This window comes from Numenius arquata, chromosome 10 (assembly GCF_964106895.1).
Source record: "Numenius arquata chromosome 10, bNumArq3.hap1.1, whole genome shotgun sequence".
Lineage (NCBI taxonomy): Eukaryota > Metazoa > Chordata > Aves > Charadriiformes > Scolopacidae > Numenius > Numenius arquata.
In genome coordinates, this window is record NC_133585.1 from 21,231,846 (window position 1) to 21,250,393 (window position 18,548).

Consider the following 18,548-nt stretch of genomic DNA (forward strand, 5'->3'; position numbering starts at 1 on the left):
GTGTCTGCTACTCTTGCTGTCACTCACAATCAGTCGCTTTATTATGACCAGCCAGAGAAAGATTGACTGGGAGAGTGGAAACCTGATAAAAATTCATATTGTGGTAGTGGGAGGCTTGAAATCATTGTTTTACTTGTTTACACTTAAGTGCAATTTAGAAGCTTATTTCTGCTGGTTGCATTATTTATTATTATTTATTCAGATTAGATTCAGAATTGTCTGGTTTAGTGAATGGAGCAACGTGGGAAGCAAAAAGAGAGAGACTTCTCTGCTTATAGCTACGCTGCCATGCATTTTTCATGCACAGGTGCAAAGATGCAATAAAAGATGCTAAAGAAAGGCAAATTAGAGCAGCTTTCCTTCCAAAAGTCTTCTGGCACAGAGCAACTGAAAGGGTCTTACTGCACCCACCTTTAAGTTTGCTGCCTGTGATCTTGCAGGCTTTCCCTTGTAATTCAGTGTTTGTTTAGTTTATGCTGTTTACTGGCCAGAGGGGAATGCATACCCACTTTGCTGGGGGATATCTTGTATTCTGCTGTGGTTGTTTTTTGTTTCCTGCTACTTTCCTGTGTTTGGCGTTTGTTTCCAGTTGCTTAGCTTGTATGATTTGATAATGGAAAGTCCTAAGGCAGTGGTCTGCAGTTGCAGTCCTCCACCTGCCCCGTTCTTCCCATAGTACAGAGACTGATGTCATAGTAATTTGGAAATCGTAGGAATTGAAAATTGTGTTTTGTGGAATCGTATCTTTTTCATGTTTGCTTCGTTAAACCGCAGCTGCATGGCTTTCCACCCATGGAGAGGTGGAGGTAAAGATTTTAATGAGCAGAATGCATATTTTTCTTGTCATTAAAAAAAAAAAAAATCAGTTTATGTATATCGTAGTTCTGTTGTGGGGTGGGAAAAATAATAGGTTAGATGGTTTGATATGTCTGCCATCTTAGGAGGGTACAGATGAATTGCTACTGTACCAGGTACCCTTGTACTGAATGTGCAAGTCCTGGGCTCTGTGTGCAAAATGCAGGAGCCTGAACCTGTGCGGTGCCAACATTTCCAGGGCTCTACTCCCAGGACCATCACAAGGGACATGGTTGTGGCAGATCAGCCTCAGCATGTCAGACCTCAGCGCCCTCTAAGAAAAGAAATCGAGTTTTGTTTGAATAGCTGTGAAGAAAGCTAGATCCCTTCAGGTTGTATCTGGAGTCAAACCTGGCAGACCAAGAGATGCATTGCTGTCAACTAGTCCTCTTCCAGCAAAAAAGTTTTGTAACATTTGTAAATACTTGCAGAGTAAATATACTATCTGGTTTTATGTTTGAAAATGGCCTTGGCATATTTATAAATTCTGCTATTGACAGTTATGCCTTAGTGCAACGTTTAGTCCATTTTTTTTAAAGTTCTTTGCATAACCTGCGGAGTTCTTCAGGAGTGAACTTAGTAAAAATTGTTTCACTAACCTGTGATGTTTTTAATGTTTGAATGACTGTTTTGACCTTGAAGAAATAATTCAGAAAGATTTATTATAACAATCTTGTTTGGTTTGGGGGGTTTTGGGAATTTTTCAATGGCAAGGCTATCTTTTTTTTTTTTTTTCCTCCCATACTCTTCAAAAGGATTTCTTTTTAGATTTTAAGTCTGTCTTCATCTTTGCCAGTATGCAGTGCTATTTATATTTTAGCCATTACCATCTCAAAAAATATTAAATAGTTTCACAGGAAATAGCCCTTACAGATATTTCTCGTTATATGGATTTTCCCCTTGCTTTAGATCTAAACGTAGTTCTTTATATCTTTGGATATGTCTTTTTTTAAACACTGGAAGGTCCATAGAATGAGAGAATAAGCTACTTACTGAATACGAGAATGATTTTGAATTTGATTTGATTTCACTGTGTTCTAATCTGGTTCTTCTTTTACCCAGCTTTCCTCCTCCCACTGCACACCTGTACAAGTCAAGTCCCGGCATATGCTCTGAGCACCACTGGTGTTATATATGAAATCTGTGCATCTTTCTCAGTGTCTTCAGGATCTACTGTAAAGACTCATTTCTTTTGAGAAAGCCTGGTATCACTGCAACAATAACTCACTTCTTGATGCAGCTTACTAACTGCATCCTTAAGTGCCCATAAAGGTCTCTGCCTGTCATGCTTTCAAGCTAACTAGCCTTTCAAGTGTTCAGGTAAATGCCTCAGTGCTCCCTTTGCCAAATCTAGTGATCTCTCCCATGAGAAGGCTAGGAGTGAACCTCTCCAGTTCGAACAACAACAGGTTCCCCTGCAGTTCATTGAAAAGGAGTTAGACTCACTCAGTGAGGTAACGATAAACGGCTGAATTGCTGCACATTCACTTGAGCATAGCGCTGCTGAAGAAAAAAGTAACTTGAGGGTAAGGCACTTGAGAAATGAAGAAATAGCCCAAGTGTATTACTAGCCCATTATTTTCTGCTTTCTTTCTCATTCTGAGTGCAGTCCTCTCCAAGGGTATATCAAGATGTCTGAATGTACTTGCTCAAGTAGTTATGGACTGACACTGATAAAATGATAGAAGATTAGGTCTTAAATATTCTTGAGGGTCATCCTAACATCAGAGGACTAGTTACAGCATAGTACTACTAGGATTGTTGTCTTCTATTTAAAGTACTGCCTAAAGTACATGATGAAATAACTACCTTCCAAAGTACAGTAAAGTCGTTCAGAGAAGAGGATTGAACTGGGGCCATATGTAATATTTCAATTCTTATAAAATGCCTAATATTTTTACATTTGGAAACACGATGTTTAGAAAAAATTTTTCATGCACTAATTTTTCCAATCCTTGACTTTCAGGAATGTTGATATATTTGAGTCATTGCAATAGACCCACCTATAGTGTCTGGCATACGCAAGTGTGTGAGCAAGCCCCCTCCCTTTGTATGTCATGTATGTGCAATAAAAAGGGAGTAGAAGCCAACTCACCTTCTCTCATCTGCAGTCTCACCCCATTTTTTTCCTTAATGCTAACTGCATCACAGCCCTGTGCTGCTCTTCTATTTACTGCTCAGCCCTATTTGAAGGTTTTCCCTTGGCTATTTTTATTAGTAATTTTAAGGCTTTCTTTTCTCTGGGGCTGGTCCTTGGGAAAGTCATTTTTTGCTTTAAATCAACAGCTTCTGGTTTTGACCCTGGAACTGTCTCTGTGATTTCTCCTGCCAGTTTTGGACAATTAATTGTTCTATTTGTCTGATATTTAAATGAAAAGCCCAAACCCAATTACTTGTTTTATTTGTCTGATACTTAAATGAAAAGCTCAAACCCACAACGTTCTCTCCAGTCCTGTGAGCTCCCTGATGCATTTGCCCGGCAGGCAACGTGCCCCACAAAAGCCCTCCTCCGGCTCCTACTAAAGTAAACCTAAGAGTGCTCTTCACCTTGGGGACGTTCCCCTCTGCTGTAAGATCATCAAGGTAGAAGAGATCATGTTCCCTCCTGGCCTGTCAGCTCGCTGCTTCTGTTGCCTGAGCCAAAGGAGTGTAACCAGAGGTCTGTTGAGCACTCAGTGCTCATTTTTGGTGTGGATGGTGCAATCAAGGTGCTAAAGTACAGAAGAGGAACCACATGCCACCCTTCATGTGCTGTCCTCCTTTCTCAAGGGTGCTTACAGACCCGCCAGTGCATGCTGGCCCACCATCTTTCGATACTCTAGATGTCTCCAGGTAAATTTCTGGAATCAGGGGATTCAGAGCTCATCCGTAGAGCTTTAGGCCTCTCCGCTTTTCCTGGATTACATCTTCTTGGAGGTTGGACTCATGGGAGATTGGCAGTGTAGGGGTGAACAGTTCTCTGGCCAGTCATGCTCATCTGTAATACGCAGATGACACATTTTGAAGACACGTAGTTACAGCTGCAGTAGGAAATTCCTCGTCTCGGGAGACAGATCAGGCAACAGTGTGGACTGAGGGTTGGTCTGCTCTGTCAAAATACAAATATTTTTGTGTATGAAGTAGCAGATATCTCTGTTCCTGGAAAACTTTACTTCCAGAATTTAAGGTATCCTGGAGTTTGGGCTCTTCCTGCAGTAGGCAGCAACTGAGCAGGCATAATCAGTTAGGATTCAGACAATCCAGCTCTGTTGTACTCTAATCTTTACTTCCCTGATCATCCGCCTTGCTGTTGTTTCCTCCTTTACCTGTTTGGTTGGTGGTTTTTTTTTCTTGGATTCTTTCATGGCATCTTTACACGATGTGAGCTTCGTCTTCTCTGCTGTAGATCCCTTTGTGCCTCTCACAGCTGTCTCCATCTGCCTCCAGGAAGGAGGATGTATTTGTTCTCCTTCAGGAAACATCTTGGTTTTTTCTTTTGCTGTTATTCCTTCATTTCTTGAGGTTTCTTATCTTCAGCATCAGCCCTTGTGATGTGCAATCTCCTAAGACTACAGCAATCTGTTAACTGCCAAAAGCTTGGAGCTCCTGCTGGATGCTTAGTGCTCTTAAAAAATTAGAGCAGTTAATTAGGAGTTGAAATTAAAAGGGGGAGAAGGGGAGGGAGGACTTAGAGCTAGAAACTGCATTTATGTTGGTGGTGTAATAGAAAAAATAATCCATTGTGGTTCTTCCTATTACTACTCTCTGGGTGTATGGCATACGTGTATACAGAGGTGTTTGCAGAATATGTACAGTGTGTGTATATATATACACACATAATATATATAAGCACAATATACACACAGTATAGCAAATGGTTGTCATATGGTGAGTTGCAAATTAAAGTATTGCACGTGAGTTTGGACCATAATCTATCTCCTGAGATAGCTACCGCCTTTCTAAAAACAGTTTCTAATCATTCCACTTGGAAGGTGAACAAATAATAGCATCATTTATCAGAAAAGTGGTCTTTTTTGTGTTGAATCTTATGCCCTGTTGTACTGTATTCTCCCAGCAATATTTGTCCTGCTGTCATAGCTGCTTTAAAATGTCATAACTCATGAGCTCAGATAACTTATTGGGGCATTTATACCATCACAGAGGAGTGCTTTCTAACTCTCAGCTGCTATGTAGGACTATTCCTAGACCTAAAATGACTCAAGATCTTAGATTGGTAATCTGTGTTTTGGTTTCTTCACATACTTCCAGTAATACTGATAAGCTGTGAGATACCAGAGTTCATGCTATTTCTAAACACTTTGGCTTTCTGAGCCCTGCTCTGTTCAGATTTGTGCTCTCACATCTCCCCAGCTGAGAGTCAGGCTGGCTCAGGGAAAGTCGGACAGTTAAACCAAAATAAACTGGGATGAGACACAGAGACTCAAGTAGGCAGACACAGTTTTCTGCCAAGCAAATTAGGAGAGAACATCCCTTTGTCTTTTAGGAAAAAAAAATGGTATAGCCTCTATTCCCTAACAGGCCTGTGAGTATCCCATGTGCTCATTTCTTCATCCTACCCTGGCAATTTATACTTCACCATTGCTAATTTTTTGAAAACTTTCTTTGAGAATCATGTGGCTCAAAATCACTGTAGCTTAATTCTTACCTCCTCCTGTGTCAGTTTATGCTGCTAGAGCCTTTTGACTTGAGAATGCTACCATGGGGACATTTCTGGGCTGCAGTTGCCTCCCTGGCCAGCCTAGGGGCCAGTCACAGCAAGATCATGGCTGTCTCCGTCCTTTGCATAGCTCTTGCTGGGTCTCCATGGGTTCAGGCTCTGACTGCTGCTTTTTTAACTGGGTTGGAGAGTATCCTGGAAACTGACAGCCATGGAGATACTATTTACTGCTGATAATAATTGAAACCTATTAGACACAGATGAGGTTTCATGTGGTGCTTCCTCCCTGATGAGAAACTTCTTTTCTTAGAAGGATTTCTAAAATAATGTCTCTGTTGTTAATACTTACGTACATGTCATTAATTATGCATTAAAGAGCTTGCCCATAGGAGCAACAGAGGGTTACAAGAATGAAGGTGTTTAAAATGTGCATTTTAAATTGCAAATGTCAGAGCATCATCTGTGGGCAATAATGTGGCTATCATGAACTTAGCGGTAACATCCTTGTCACATCACCTCATTGTGTATTTTCTTTGTTTAAATATGTGCACTAAAAAAAGGGTTTATAGTGCTTTTTGCTTCATGACTAATGTCAGTGTACATCCAGTGATACCTCAGGGAACACGTAAAGTGGAAGAGAGAAAATCTCAGTGGTATGCATTTAGCAAGTTGAGTTTCAGGAATGTGGGTAGAAGATGATTTGCAGTGAAAGCTCATTTCTTCCTGTGTCCTCTTATTTGATTAGCTTTATATCTCCTGAAAACTGAGAAGCAGAATTTCCACCAGCTGCAGGTGTACTTGGACTCCTGTTGTTACTAAGTACTTTGGGATATTCCCATTTGAGAAGAATCTTCGTGGTTAGGGAGAGTAAGGAAATAATAATAATATTAAACGCATAATGTTAGTAGCATCATTCAGCTCCACGAACACATGATGCAATATTTTATCCTTATAATAGCAGGATTAGTTTATATTCCTTTGATGACTCATGAATAAAATAAATATATCATTTAACTAAATCTTCCAGAAACAGCATTTGTTCTAACCTCAATATCTTTTTTTATAGGTACTCCTGAGGATTATCCAGAGTATTTCCATATGAATCTCACAACAGCTGTACTAACACTCCTAAAGCCAATAAACAGGGATTTGCACCAGAAGTTTGACTTGGTTATTAAGGTAATTTTGATTGAATTCTTATTTCCATATGCTTTTAAAATCTGCTCAGTACCAAAAAACTCTACAAAAAATGTGGGATGGGCTTGCTTGTCTTTCCTGCATTTTTCTTTTTTTTTTTTTTTTTAATTTTTTTAAACTGTCAGGCATCAATTAGCACAGTCGGGAGAAGAAAAATGTAAAGTATTTTTAAAAGGGAATGAATCGTGATAGAGTTCATAATATTTCATGTTATATTGATATTGTATGAACAAACTGTAAGTACCACTTGTACATTTGCTGTTTACAAACTCACTTCTCTTGGGAATGCGTTTGGTTTATATTTCGTGTTTCCTCTCATTCACAACCCATGTGATCATACAGATAATTGTCTGAGTACTGAATATTAGGAGCAAGGAGAACCTGCTACTGAATAAAAAGAAAGCTTCTGAAACATAACCCGGGCTGATCTCATTCAGCTCCTATTTCTGGTAAAAGGCATAAAACTCTTCTGTGGGGTTGATCTTTTCAACTCCTACCATTGATGAGGAGAGTTGGCTTCTTTCCTCTTTTGTACGTACTGCGCTCTCCTTAATTTTACAGTCTGACTAGATAACAGTCTGCAGTTCTTCTTACTGAGCCAAGTGATCAAAGCACATATCAGTTCGTTGTGAAGAGTGTGTCTTCACAGAAAATCTCAAAATGTATCCTTCATCTGACTACTGAGTCCCGGTTTTGCAAGCATGAAATATTTTCAGTGTTTACTGCTTGCTTTGCCAATTCAAGTGTTAAGAGGAAAAGAATAGGAGGTGATGATATCGGTATTTAATTGCTAAACTTGTTATAATGTATGAAGGTATTAATTTTACTTGGAGCAAAATTGTACTACGCCTTTAGATTGCCTGAACAGACTGCAAAAGTCAGTTCAGTAAAGATGGCCTCTAATGCGAACAGAGCACAATTATATTTGGTTCCTTAAGAGACAGTCTGGAGTTGTCCCTAAATCTGTTGTCTAACGACACAGAAAATTGTGTAGGTTTTGCTGAAAGGAGGGTATAGCCAGGGGGGGTCGGTCTCTTCTCCCAAGTCCCAGGCGATGGGACAAGAGGAAATGGCCTCAAGTTGCGCCAGGGGAGGTTCAGATTGGATAGTAGGAAAAATGTTGACAGGGAAAGGGTTCTTAAGCCTTGGAATGGGCTGCCCAGGGAAGGGGTTGAGGCCCCATCCCTGGAGGGATTTAAAAGCCGGGTTGACCTAGTGCTTAGAGACATGGTTTAGTGATGGTTTTTATCAGAGTTTGGTTGATGGTGAAGGTCCCTTCCAACCCGGACAATTCTATGATTCTATTGGTAAGCAAAGGAGCAAATAAAAAAGAAAGGAATCACAGTAGTCTGTTTTAAAGTAGCCGCTCACTTGTGTACTTACTGGTGTATTTTATGTAGAATAGAGAGTGAGCTTTCCAAACTGCAGTATGTTTTAATGCACGGATATCATAAAGCTCTTGCTGTGCATGTCAGTATTATTTAATCTGTTTCTAAATACAAGGATTGCACTCACATGGTAATAATTATTTATTTGCCTCTCCTCCCCCTCCATTCTTTATGGGGGTGTTAATGGTGGCACTGGCAGCAGGCAGTTCCCTTGGCAAGAGCAGCTCCTTCTTCCATGCTGGCCTGTGAACCTCTTGGCAGTCACATGCCGTGGTTTTGCTAACTCCCAGCCTTGATGCTTTTGGCCTCTCGTGCAGTCAGACCACAACATTTGCTATTCCTCAGGGAAAATCTGAGTAGGATTTTGTTCTTTTTTTTTTTTTTTTCCTTCCGAGCAGAAGCAAAACTCAACCTTTCAGTCATTTGGGAGAGAGGGGAGCTCCTGCTTCTGAAATAAGGAGGGTTGAAGGAACATGCACAAATACGGTGTGACAGAGCAACCTGGGTCCTCAACTGTGTCTGTGCCTGTGCATAGAATCATAGAATGGTTAGAGTTGGAAGGGACCTGCCCTGGGCAGGGACACCTCCCACTAGAGGTGTGCATGCACCAGTTGACTATGGCTAGTACCTGTGTAATTGTAGCAATTCTTTTTTTTAATACTAACTCTGAGCATTTATTCTGTACAGGAGAGTTAGGGACAGATTTGCAGGCTCCCTCTGTGCGTCTCGCAGAGAACAGCAGTTTCTCTGGGAAAATGGTAGTAAGTTTATTAGTGTACAGGTCCTTTCTGTATCTTCTGAGGAATATAACTATGAGTTTAGTAGGACAGAAGATGAAACAAAATCGCGACTTTTTTTTCAGGAATTTTGAATAGCTCGGCACTTTTTAAATACTTGCGTTAATTTCCTACCTCAGCTGATTGTGTGTGTATCCAAGTACAAAGTTTGTATACGCTTAGAGTGAAATAACTTGTGATTGGATTCTTTTATAATAATCTACTTTTGAGTTTACCTCCTGTTGTGGAGTTCTGCTGACACTGGGACAGATGAAGAAACTTAGGTGGGTTAATATCTAAATAAACATGCTAAGAAGTTATAGGTTAAAGCCCTTTAGCACTTTGTTTGGTTTCATTGTTATTGCTGTCAAAATTCAGCAGCCATATACAGTAGGATAATACATCAATTAAAAAAATCAATTACATTGGTCTGGTACCACATCCTGTGTGCCTAAATAGCAACTCTGTTGTTAATGGAAATGTTTCTAAGCATTATTAGGTTCATATTGCTGTGTTATATGTGCAGTCGAGGGGATAATAAGGAAAATTATCAGTCTGTAAGAATGATAATATGCCACCTGCTAGAATAATAAAAGTTTTAATGTTGTGTTGTTCAGGGACCTTTTGAACTACTATGTCTCGGGCTTGTACTGAATCAAATATTCAGATTTTTTGTGTTGCACGTTCTCAAGTTTGCATTTCTCACAGTGTTGAAGTTGTTGAATCTAATTCTGTTTTATCTGGAGGGGTGCAATGTGTGAAGTTTCCCTTCACACTGTTTTTGCAGGACTCACTAAATTTAATCTTTAAAATATTCCCTCTGATATCAGGAGATCAATTTTTTTTTTTCCTGCCAAAATATTATGGAAAATAGCGAAATGGAAAAGGTGGTTAAGTCAATACATGAATATTAGAATGCGGGAAGTAAGGCGGACGGGAAATTGGTGCACTCATCTGAGGTGTAAAAACCGCATTGCTGATAAATGTTGAATTCTCAAATAGGTAAACAATGGAAAAAGCTAAACTTCTTAGTAAGAATTGCCAGTTTTCAGCCTCCCTGCTATCTCCTGAACATATTCGATGATAAGCAACAGGGCAAACTTGTTGGCCCTCGTAGGGAAGCTCCTGTCGCTCCCATTCCCTGCAAAGCAACGGGGGCTTTTACAAAAGAACGTGTACTTTTTTGTGTCCCATTGAAATTTCAATGTGACAACTGCAAGGCTGTCACAATAAGCATGTGGATTTAGAGCCTTTTTACTGAAAGGGCTTTCCAGTGTTAAAAATACCATAACTGAAATGTATATGAGACCCAAAATATGTAAGGCTGTTCTTTCCCTTTACTTACTGTTGCTTCTGTTGTAAGAGATTGTTCCCGAGATGCAAAAACACACCCAATAATACTAATTCCTTTTTTTGAAATCAGTTTTGGAGTAAGTTTTGTTTATAAATACGTATGCGTGTTGTTTGAAAAACTATGTCCTTATAGGCATGGACTTGCCTGTCTCTTTGGAAAGCAAACAATTTGGAGAGAGAACAATCTCCTCTGGAGCAGATAGTCCTGCTTTACAGAAGGTGGTGGCTGGAGAAATCAAACCAAAGCTCCAGTGAGAGAGAGCACACTCTCAGCAACCTCAGACACTAAAAAGTAATTACATCTTTGATCTGCAGCCTTGCTGAAACACCTCCTGAGATTCTCAATAAAATAATAAACCTATTAAAACTACATTTCCTTAGCATTGTCACTATGGTAGCCATCTTTCTCCTGGAGGACAATGATTTGTAACAGGAAGGCCTGTAATCAGTTTAGTCCTTAGAAGCGTTAACTTCACCTCTGATACCTCTTCACTTGTAGAAGGGGATGTAGCTGCTCGAAGGAAATGGCACCAGCTTTGATTACCCTTCTGGAAAAAACATGACCATTGCACTGTAGATACGAGTCTACATTCTTGTTACTAGCTCGAAAAAGTGTCAGTGAGTCTTTAGATTGTTTTGGAAGCATGTATACCATGAAACAAATAGAAGAATTAATCAAACTGATGGACTTTGATCCTTTCCTATTTGAACATTGGCTATTTATCAATCAGACAAAATCTAACCTAACAGTTCTATTAAAATCAGTTTGCAAAGTGGATGGACTACTGAAGGCTAGATGTGCTTGCGTAGTCAATGAAATACTCAGGAATGAAAGTGCTACACTGCGGAGGAATATACCACACCTGTCAGAGACCAGATTTTGATAAAATCACTCACGCTGAGTGGTAATTTAGGGACTTATATGGTTTTTGGACTAGGCTGAGGAGTTACACTACCATAAGAGTTATCAGTCTGACCCTAAGAATGCACGTGTGAAGATTTGGGGAGAAATTGTCACTAGCAAATTATAAAGAGTTTTTAAAACCATCGCGACTTCTTAGATTCTTTCAGTGTCTTGCAAAGCTAAAAGGAGTCCTCCTCTAAATGAACAAAGTCATGTTACTCGATATGATTACATAAATTTTGTCAACTCTGGTCCTGCTAAAAATATGAATAATAATGCAGAAGAAAGGAGGTAGGCAAAGTGTTTTCTTAACAACTGTTGCAAAACCAGTTGATAATGTATGCCAGAAGTCAGTTCTGCTTCTCCAATACATCAATATTGCAGTGGGTTGGTATCAGGTAAGTAAGGAAGGAGCAAGAATTTTGTCCATTTATAGTAAAACCTGTAGGAGTTGCAACAGAAAAAAAGACTCGAAGTATTTTGAGGCTGATGAAGTATAGGCATATCTGTTCACTTTACAGTTGTATCTCTTTAGTCTACGCTATTTACCTAGAACAATCAATACCCCAAATTTTCTCCAGTGTAAAGAAAATGCATGTATGTCAGATTCAAAATCAGGGTAGGAATTTTATTTCTCTTCCAAGAATTGATTTTCAGTTTTTAATGGTGTGGACATTTGTATGGACTCGTATTGTGGACTTGTATTAAAGACTAAAAATACTTTATTATAACATGAGGTGGAAAAATGGAGGAATGTTTTTTTCATCTCATGTGGACACCTGTTTCCTGGGGAAATTAGATTTATAATGAAGTTTTAGAGTAGATTTTCATACAACCTGTATGGTTAATTCTTAAACCACTGCCTGTTGTATTGGATTGTTTTTGTGCCATTGGGAAATTGGGAAGATTCATGTAGATTGGACACCTCAATGAAAATTCCAATTAGATTTTAAAAACAAAAGGGGGTGGGAATAAGTTTCTCAGCTTCAAATAACATTTGTAGACTGACTTATTCATAAGACTTTTCCTTGAATCAGAGAGTTTTACACCTCTTTGGGAATAGGCTCTTACAAAAAGAATTGCTTTGTGTCACAGCTGCTTGATTTTTTGGTGCCTTGCCAACAGTGTTGGTGACAGAAGTGTACTTCAACACTGTGCCGCAGCTGTGCGGAGCATTTTGAAGAATATCCTTATAGAGTATTTTCCGTATCTCATGTACTATCTCAAAAATCTGTTACCCCAGATGGTGTTTCAGTCAGACTGGCATTAACCTCATGACAGATAATACCACAGAAACAATTCTATCTTGGGATTGTGTTTCCTTATTGTTTAGGTGGTAACAGAAGGTCAGCGCTGTGTGTCAGAGTAGAACAGACTGTTCGAAATTCCAGTGTTACAAAGAAAATTGGTTTGGGGTCCCATTCTGCAAGAAGTGATGTTGAACTTTCCAGCAGTAATATCGACTCTGTTTATTCTCCAGGCTTGAATCTTTGAATGGGGCGTGATTTCCAATTTTTAAAAGGCTTCCCCCTGCCATATTGGCTGTGGCATTTATATAGGCTGTGACTACGCACAAGAGGTTTGAATAAGTGAGATGTAATTGCTTTGAGTATGCACGTGGAGACTGAGCCTGAGTATCAGCCAGGCCGAATTCCATATTAATGAAGGAAAATTATGTGTGAAGCTTGGCTACAAATAAAAAGTACCATCCAATGGTGCATGCATTTGATTACATGGCATGAATTTGTGGGCCTGTTCTCCTACCCATCCCAAGAATCATAGATTCGTAGAATGGAGTAAGTTGGAAGGGACCTTAAAGATCATCCAGTTCCAACCTCCTGCCCTGGGCAGGGACACCTCCCACCAGAGCAGGTTGCTCCAAGCCCCATCCAGCCTGGCCTTGAACCCCTCCAGGGATGGGGCAGCCACAGCTTCTCTGGGCAACCTGGGCCAGGGTCTCACCACCCTCACAGCAAAGAATTTCTTCCTAGTATCTAATCTAAATCTCTCCTCTTCCAATTTAAAACCGTTACCCCTTGTCCTATCACTACATGCCTTTGTAAAAAATCCCTCTCCAGCTTTCTTGTAGGCCCTCCTTCAGGTACTGGAAGGGGCTCTAAGGTCTCCCCGGAGCCTTCTCTTCTCCAGGCTGAATAACCCCAAATCTCTCAGCCTGTCTTCAGAGAGTGCTCCAGCCCTGTGATCATTTTGATGGCTCTCCTCTGGACCCATTCCAACAGGTCCATGTCCTTCCTGTGCTGAGGACTCCAGAGCTGGACGCAGTACTCCAGGTGGGGTCTCACCAGAGTGGAGTAGAGAGTAGAATCACCTCCCTTGACCTGCTAGCCACACTTCTTTTGATGCAGCCAGGGATACACAAGATGGCTCATGTTGAGCTTCTCGTCCACCAACACCCCCAACTTTGGAGGTGTTGGCGGACGAGAACCCTGCTCAGGGCTGCTCTCCAGCCATTCTCCGCCCAACCTGTATTTGTGCCTGGGATTGCCCCAACCCAGGTGCAGGACCTTGCACTCAGCCTGATTGAACTTCATGAGGTTTGCACGGGCCCACCTCTCAAGCCTGTCCAAGTCCCTCTGGATGGCATCCCTTCCCTCCAGCGTGTCGACCACACCACACAGCTTGGTCGGCAAACTTGCTGAGGGTGCGCTCTATCCCACTGTCCCCATTGCCAACAAAGAAGTGAAACAGCACTGGTTCCAGTACCCATCCCTGAAGAATGCCACTCCTCAAAAAATATCCTGGGAGCTGGAAGGGCCACTTTACCTTTCTGGTGCAGGTACTTTGGATGAAAGAGATGCCCCCAGTACATGTATCGGCTGTTCCAGTACAGTTAAGCCCTTTGAAATGTGCATGATTTTCCCTCATACGCATCTCAGCAGAAATGGCAGAAAGTGATGCTCTCCTACTACTTGCACTCGAGGTTGGTTGGTTTCTTTCTTCCTGTTGGGAACTTCATTGATCTTTCATGGCTGTTGCTCTTGAGGCTATTAAAAGCTTACTGCATTGCATGAAACCAGCGTCGGTCTCAGGGCCAAACGATGGACAAATGCACATTTTGAAGGCAGAAAGTGATGTGTATATATGCCATGTTTTGTATGATCTATTCGTTGAACGAAGACTGTTTTCTGTTCCGAGTGGAAGTACGGGCTCGGTGAGGACGCTTTGCCAGCCACTGGCAGCTGCAGGGGGCGAGGCCTGATGATCAGTTTTAAAGAACAGGCAGGTCATTGAGCACAGCACTAGGCTGGTGCCCTTTACTTTTTAAGAAACTTGGGAATGATCTCCAAGGTTGAAAGACTGAAATAAGAAAGCTACTTATGATCCTGAGCTATTATGGGATCATAAAATTGCTGAGATGGGCAGGCATCTCTGGAGATTTTCCTTTTTTTTTTGAACTTCGTGAGACTCCCATCTGCTGATGTCTGCAGCCTGTCTAGGTCCCTCTGAATGGTGGCACAGCCATCTGGCAAATCAGCCACTTCTTCCAGTTTTGTGTTGTCACCAAGCTTGCTAAGGGTGCATCAACTGGGTCATTAATAAAGATGTAGAACAGTGGTGGCACCATTATCCACCTCTGGGTGCACCTCTATTAACTGCCCTCCAGGTGGACTTTGTGCTGAGGAAAAGCAAAAAAAATTGCCTGGGAACCCAGCAATTCAGCCGGTTTTCAGTCCACCTCATTGTCAGTCTATCTGCTCAACAGTTGTTCATCTGTCTTCATCAGTTGGTCTGTGAGATTGATTGGAAATGGTGTCAAAAGCATTACTAATGTCAAGATAAATAATAACCAGTACTGTCCCCATACCCAACAAGCCATTCATCTTGGACATTTTAGGCCCTGGAGACCAAAATTACAATAAAAAGGATTCCTTCCTCAGTAGTACTTCAACTCAAAAGCACTTCAACTCTGCAGGTGCTTCCTTTTTGTTCACTAGGCCAGGTACACTGGTCAAAATAATTCACTTTGGCCTCCTCATTTGAGAATTGGGCAAAATTAGGCGGCTAATCCTTCAGAAAGTCACAGTCACTTTCCAACTGCTTGTTGCCAGCAACAAGCGTTTCTTGCAGCACCAGGACATAGTGTTAATGCTACACCAGGACACAACTCACCTTCACCCTTTCACTTCCTTAGCAAGCGCTCAACTGCAAGGCTGCCATGTGAAACCTACCACATCCAGCTCACCTCTTTTGCCATTTAATTAAGCTTTGTTTCCAAAGACACCTACATTTAGGAAAAAAAAGAAAGCTTCGGAAAGTGTCAATGAAAGTGCCTCCTTTCCAGAACTAATCCTTAAATCAGCATATCAGGGTAGGACTGGAAATCCCCAAAGCATCAGAGCTTGGCTCTTGGGAGTCCTGGTGGACAACAGGATGCCCATGAGCCAGCAGTGTGCCCTTGTGGCTAACAAGACCAATAGCATCCTGGGGTGCATCAGGAAGAGTGTGACCAGCAGCTCAAGGGAGGTCATCCTCCCCCTCTGCTCTGCCCTGGGGAGGCCCCATCTGGAGCACTGGGTCCAGTTCTGGGCTCCCCAGTTCCAGAAGGACAGGAAACTGCTGGAGAGGGGACAGCAGAGGGCTACAAAGATGATGAGGGGCCTGGAGCATCTCTCTTAGGAGGAAAGGCTGAGGGACTTGGGTCTTTTTAGTCTAGAGGAGAGAAGACTGAGGGGGGATCTGATCAATGCCTATAAATACTTGCAGGGTGGGTGTCAAGAGGATGGGGCCCGTCTTTTTTCAGTGGTGCCCAGTGACAGGACAAGAGGAAATGGGCACAAACTCGAACATAAGAAGTTCCACCTAAACATGAGGAGGAACTTCTTTCCTGTGAGGGTGGCAGAGCCCTGGAAGAGGCTGCCCAGAGAGGTGGTGGAGTCTCCTTCTCTGGAGACATTCCCAACGCGCCTGGACACGTTCCTGTGGGACCTGCTGTGGGTGGACCTGCTCTGGCAGGGGGTTGGAGGAGATGATCTCCAGAGGTCCCTTCCAACCCCACATCATTGTGTGATTCTGTTGTTTGGTGCTTAGGCACAGGAGGTGAGACAGGTAAGACTGCACTCGCTCTGCGGCCCTACCCACCTAGCTTGTCACCAGCACCAAACAGCACACCCCAGTGACAACCTCGGGACCTCTTCAAGGGCCAGGCAGAGTTAGGTACTGCATTGTCTGAGACTTAAGGAAAGCAAGGGTAGGTGGATGCTTCCTCCAGAGGCAGCAGATGCTTAGGCTCAGATGTGAACATGGTGCCAACAAATGGTGGTGCAGGCGGCTGCCCAGTGTGAAACGCCTCTGGTAAACTGAAGGAGGGGTCTGGGCGAAGGTGCTCACATTGGAAGCAGATTTCTTTGTTAGCTATTTAACAGCATCATTTCACATAGTCTGCAACTGTAACAGGAACAAACCTGAGCAGAAACTGTGAAGACCTTTTAAGTATTTCAACAGCACCATGAAGAAGAAGATGAGTTATTTTCAGTATTTGCTCATCCCTCCTCCAAAAGATCTCATCTGGTCAACACGACAAGATAACATTTGCCCATCGCCTAGCACTTGGACAGAACAATCCTTGAGAAGGGATGAGGTTTCTGTAGGGTGGAGGGGAAAAGTGAATGAATTTTACAAGAAATCCTGTTGGAATGTAATTTTGGATATGTTACGTTGAAATATCTCCCCTAAAGACCATTCTACAGCGGATTGACTTGTACAGGCTTGCATTTCATTTATCCTTGTGGCTAAAGTGATGTCTACATGAAATAGCTATTTGAGAAAATACAGAAACGCTCCTGAGAACAGACTAGGACCTCATCTTTGCTGCTTTAAATATTTCCTCACAAGGATCATTCCTTTCTTGGTGTAAAATTCAAGCTTCAAGAAACTCTTCCTTTTGCATGAAACCTTTATCAGGCCTGAAAGTCTCTACATTTCCCTCCTGAAAATGCCCACTCTAGCATGTGTACGCACACAAAACCTTTAGGTCTGGAAAAGAAAAAAACACAGTCATATGCCAAGAAACAGCACTAAATATTTCCACACTCCTTTGTCGTTCTGTGTTGTCTTAATTTGCTGATGACCTGGCACAGGCAACCACTAACAAAAGAGCATGCTTTTGACAGTTTTAAAAATTCATATATTGCCTTTCTGATCCAGTTAAAATAGACATGCTCCGTTTGCCACAAGGATGAAAACACTGGTAATAGTGGCTAAAATAATAATAGAACTTATCACAGACCTCCTGACCCAAAAAAATCAAGGTAGGTTATCACCATCTAATAAATAACTGGGCCAATAATGTCTGAAACCTAAAGGGGTGGAAAACTAGAAGAATAAATACCAGTGGTGAAAATAGTCTAGTTTACACCAATAGCAGCCCTAAAGAATTTTTCTTGGAACCTATGCAACCAATCTGCCCGTTAAAATTATTTTTTTCATGCACTACTTGACCAAAGGTTTTGCTTAAATTAGTGCCCCCAGTCTTTCTTCACAACCAAAGTTTTTTTAAATTGCAGTTAGGTCCTAAAGTCATTTGCTCTGTGCTATAACAATCCTTTTAATTCCCTGAGCAACTTAATACTTTTATTTAACAAAATGAATTTTAGACCTTGTTCTCCTTGTGCTTCTGTAGCCTAAGCCTGTTATAGCTAAACCAATCAGGTTACCTTCTGGAGATTGTTTCTTTTCAAATATGATCAAACCATTGTTTTTTCTCACCAGGATACAGCATGTGAAATGCCTAAGGTACTTGAACTTACTTTCGTTATCACTCATGAAATATCCAGAAGTAGATGAAAAATTTCTTTGATGGATAAATATATCTTTGAATTTTTATTCTATGGCTAGACTGATTTTTTAATAACATTCAAAAATCACGGCTTACTTGATATAATTCCATGAAATAATACTATGTCTTTTATTTCTTCCAATTCAAGGATAAAGATAACTACACCCCAGCACAGAACTGTTTAGCTTAAGGCTGAGGTTAAGCTTGCAAAATATCTGCACCATCACACATACAATCCCATGCAAAAACAAAAATAAAATGCATCCTAGGTATTTAAATGTCTGTGTAAAGGAAAAAAAAACCCACAATTTGAAGAAGATTCACAATTTATCTAAAAAATTACCCTTGGCTTTTCTGAAAGGTGAATGAGCGTGTTCTATTTCCATTGGAAGTTAATGTGGGATTTAGAATTGATGTATCCATTTAAGCATGCTGTTAAAAGGATTACACCAAGCTTTACCACAAGAAAATACCAACGTAAACAAGTCAGAGAGAACCTCTAGACCCAAGAGAGAGCCACCACCTATTTGACAACCATCTTTGTGCATCCTGTAAGTTACATCATTTTTTCCATCCAGTTACCTTTTCACGTGTACCCCAACAAGAACCATAAATGTTGTAA

The 18,548-nt window shown here is 41.2% G+C and overlaps 1 protein-coding gene across 2 annotated transcripts in view; it reads left to right on the plus strand.

The window, feature by feature from the left end:
• PCDH15 (protocadherin related 15) overlaps positions 1-18,548 on the plus strand; it is a 383,455-nt gene that overhangs the window by 144,740 nt on the left and 220,167 nt on the right. For both annotated transcript variants that reach the window (XM_074155034.1, XM_074155035.1), the window contains exon 9: positions 6,579-6,691. In XM_074155034.1, coding sequence (XP_074011135.1) covers positions 6,579-6,691 — 113 coding nt within the window. The remainder of the gene's footprint in view (positions 1-6,578; positions 6,692-18,548) is intronic.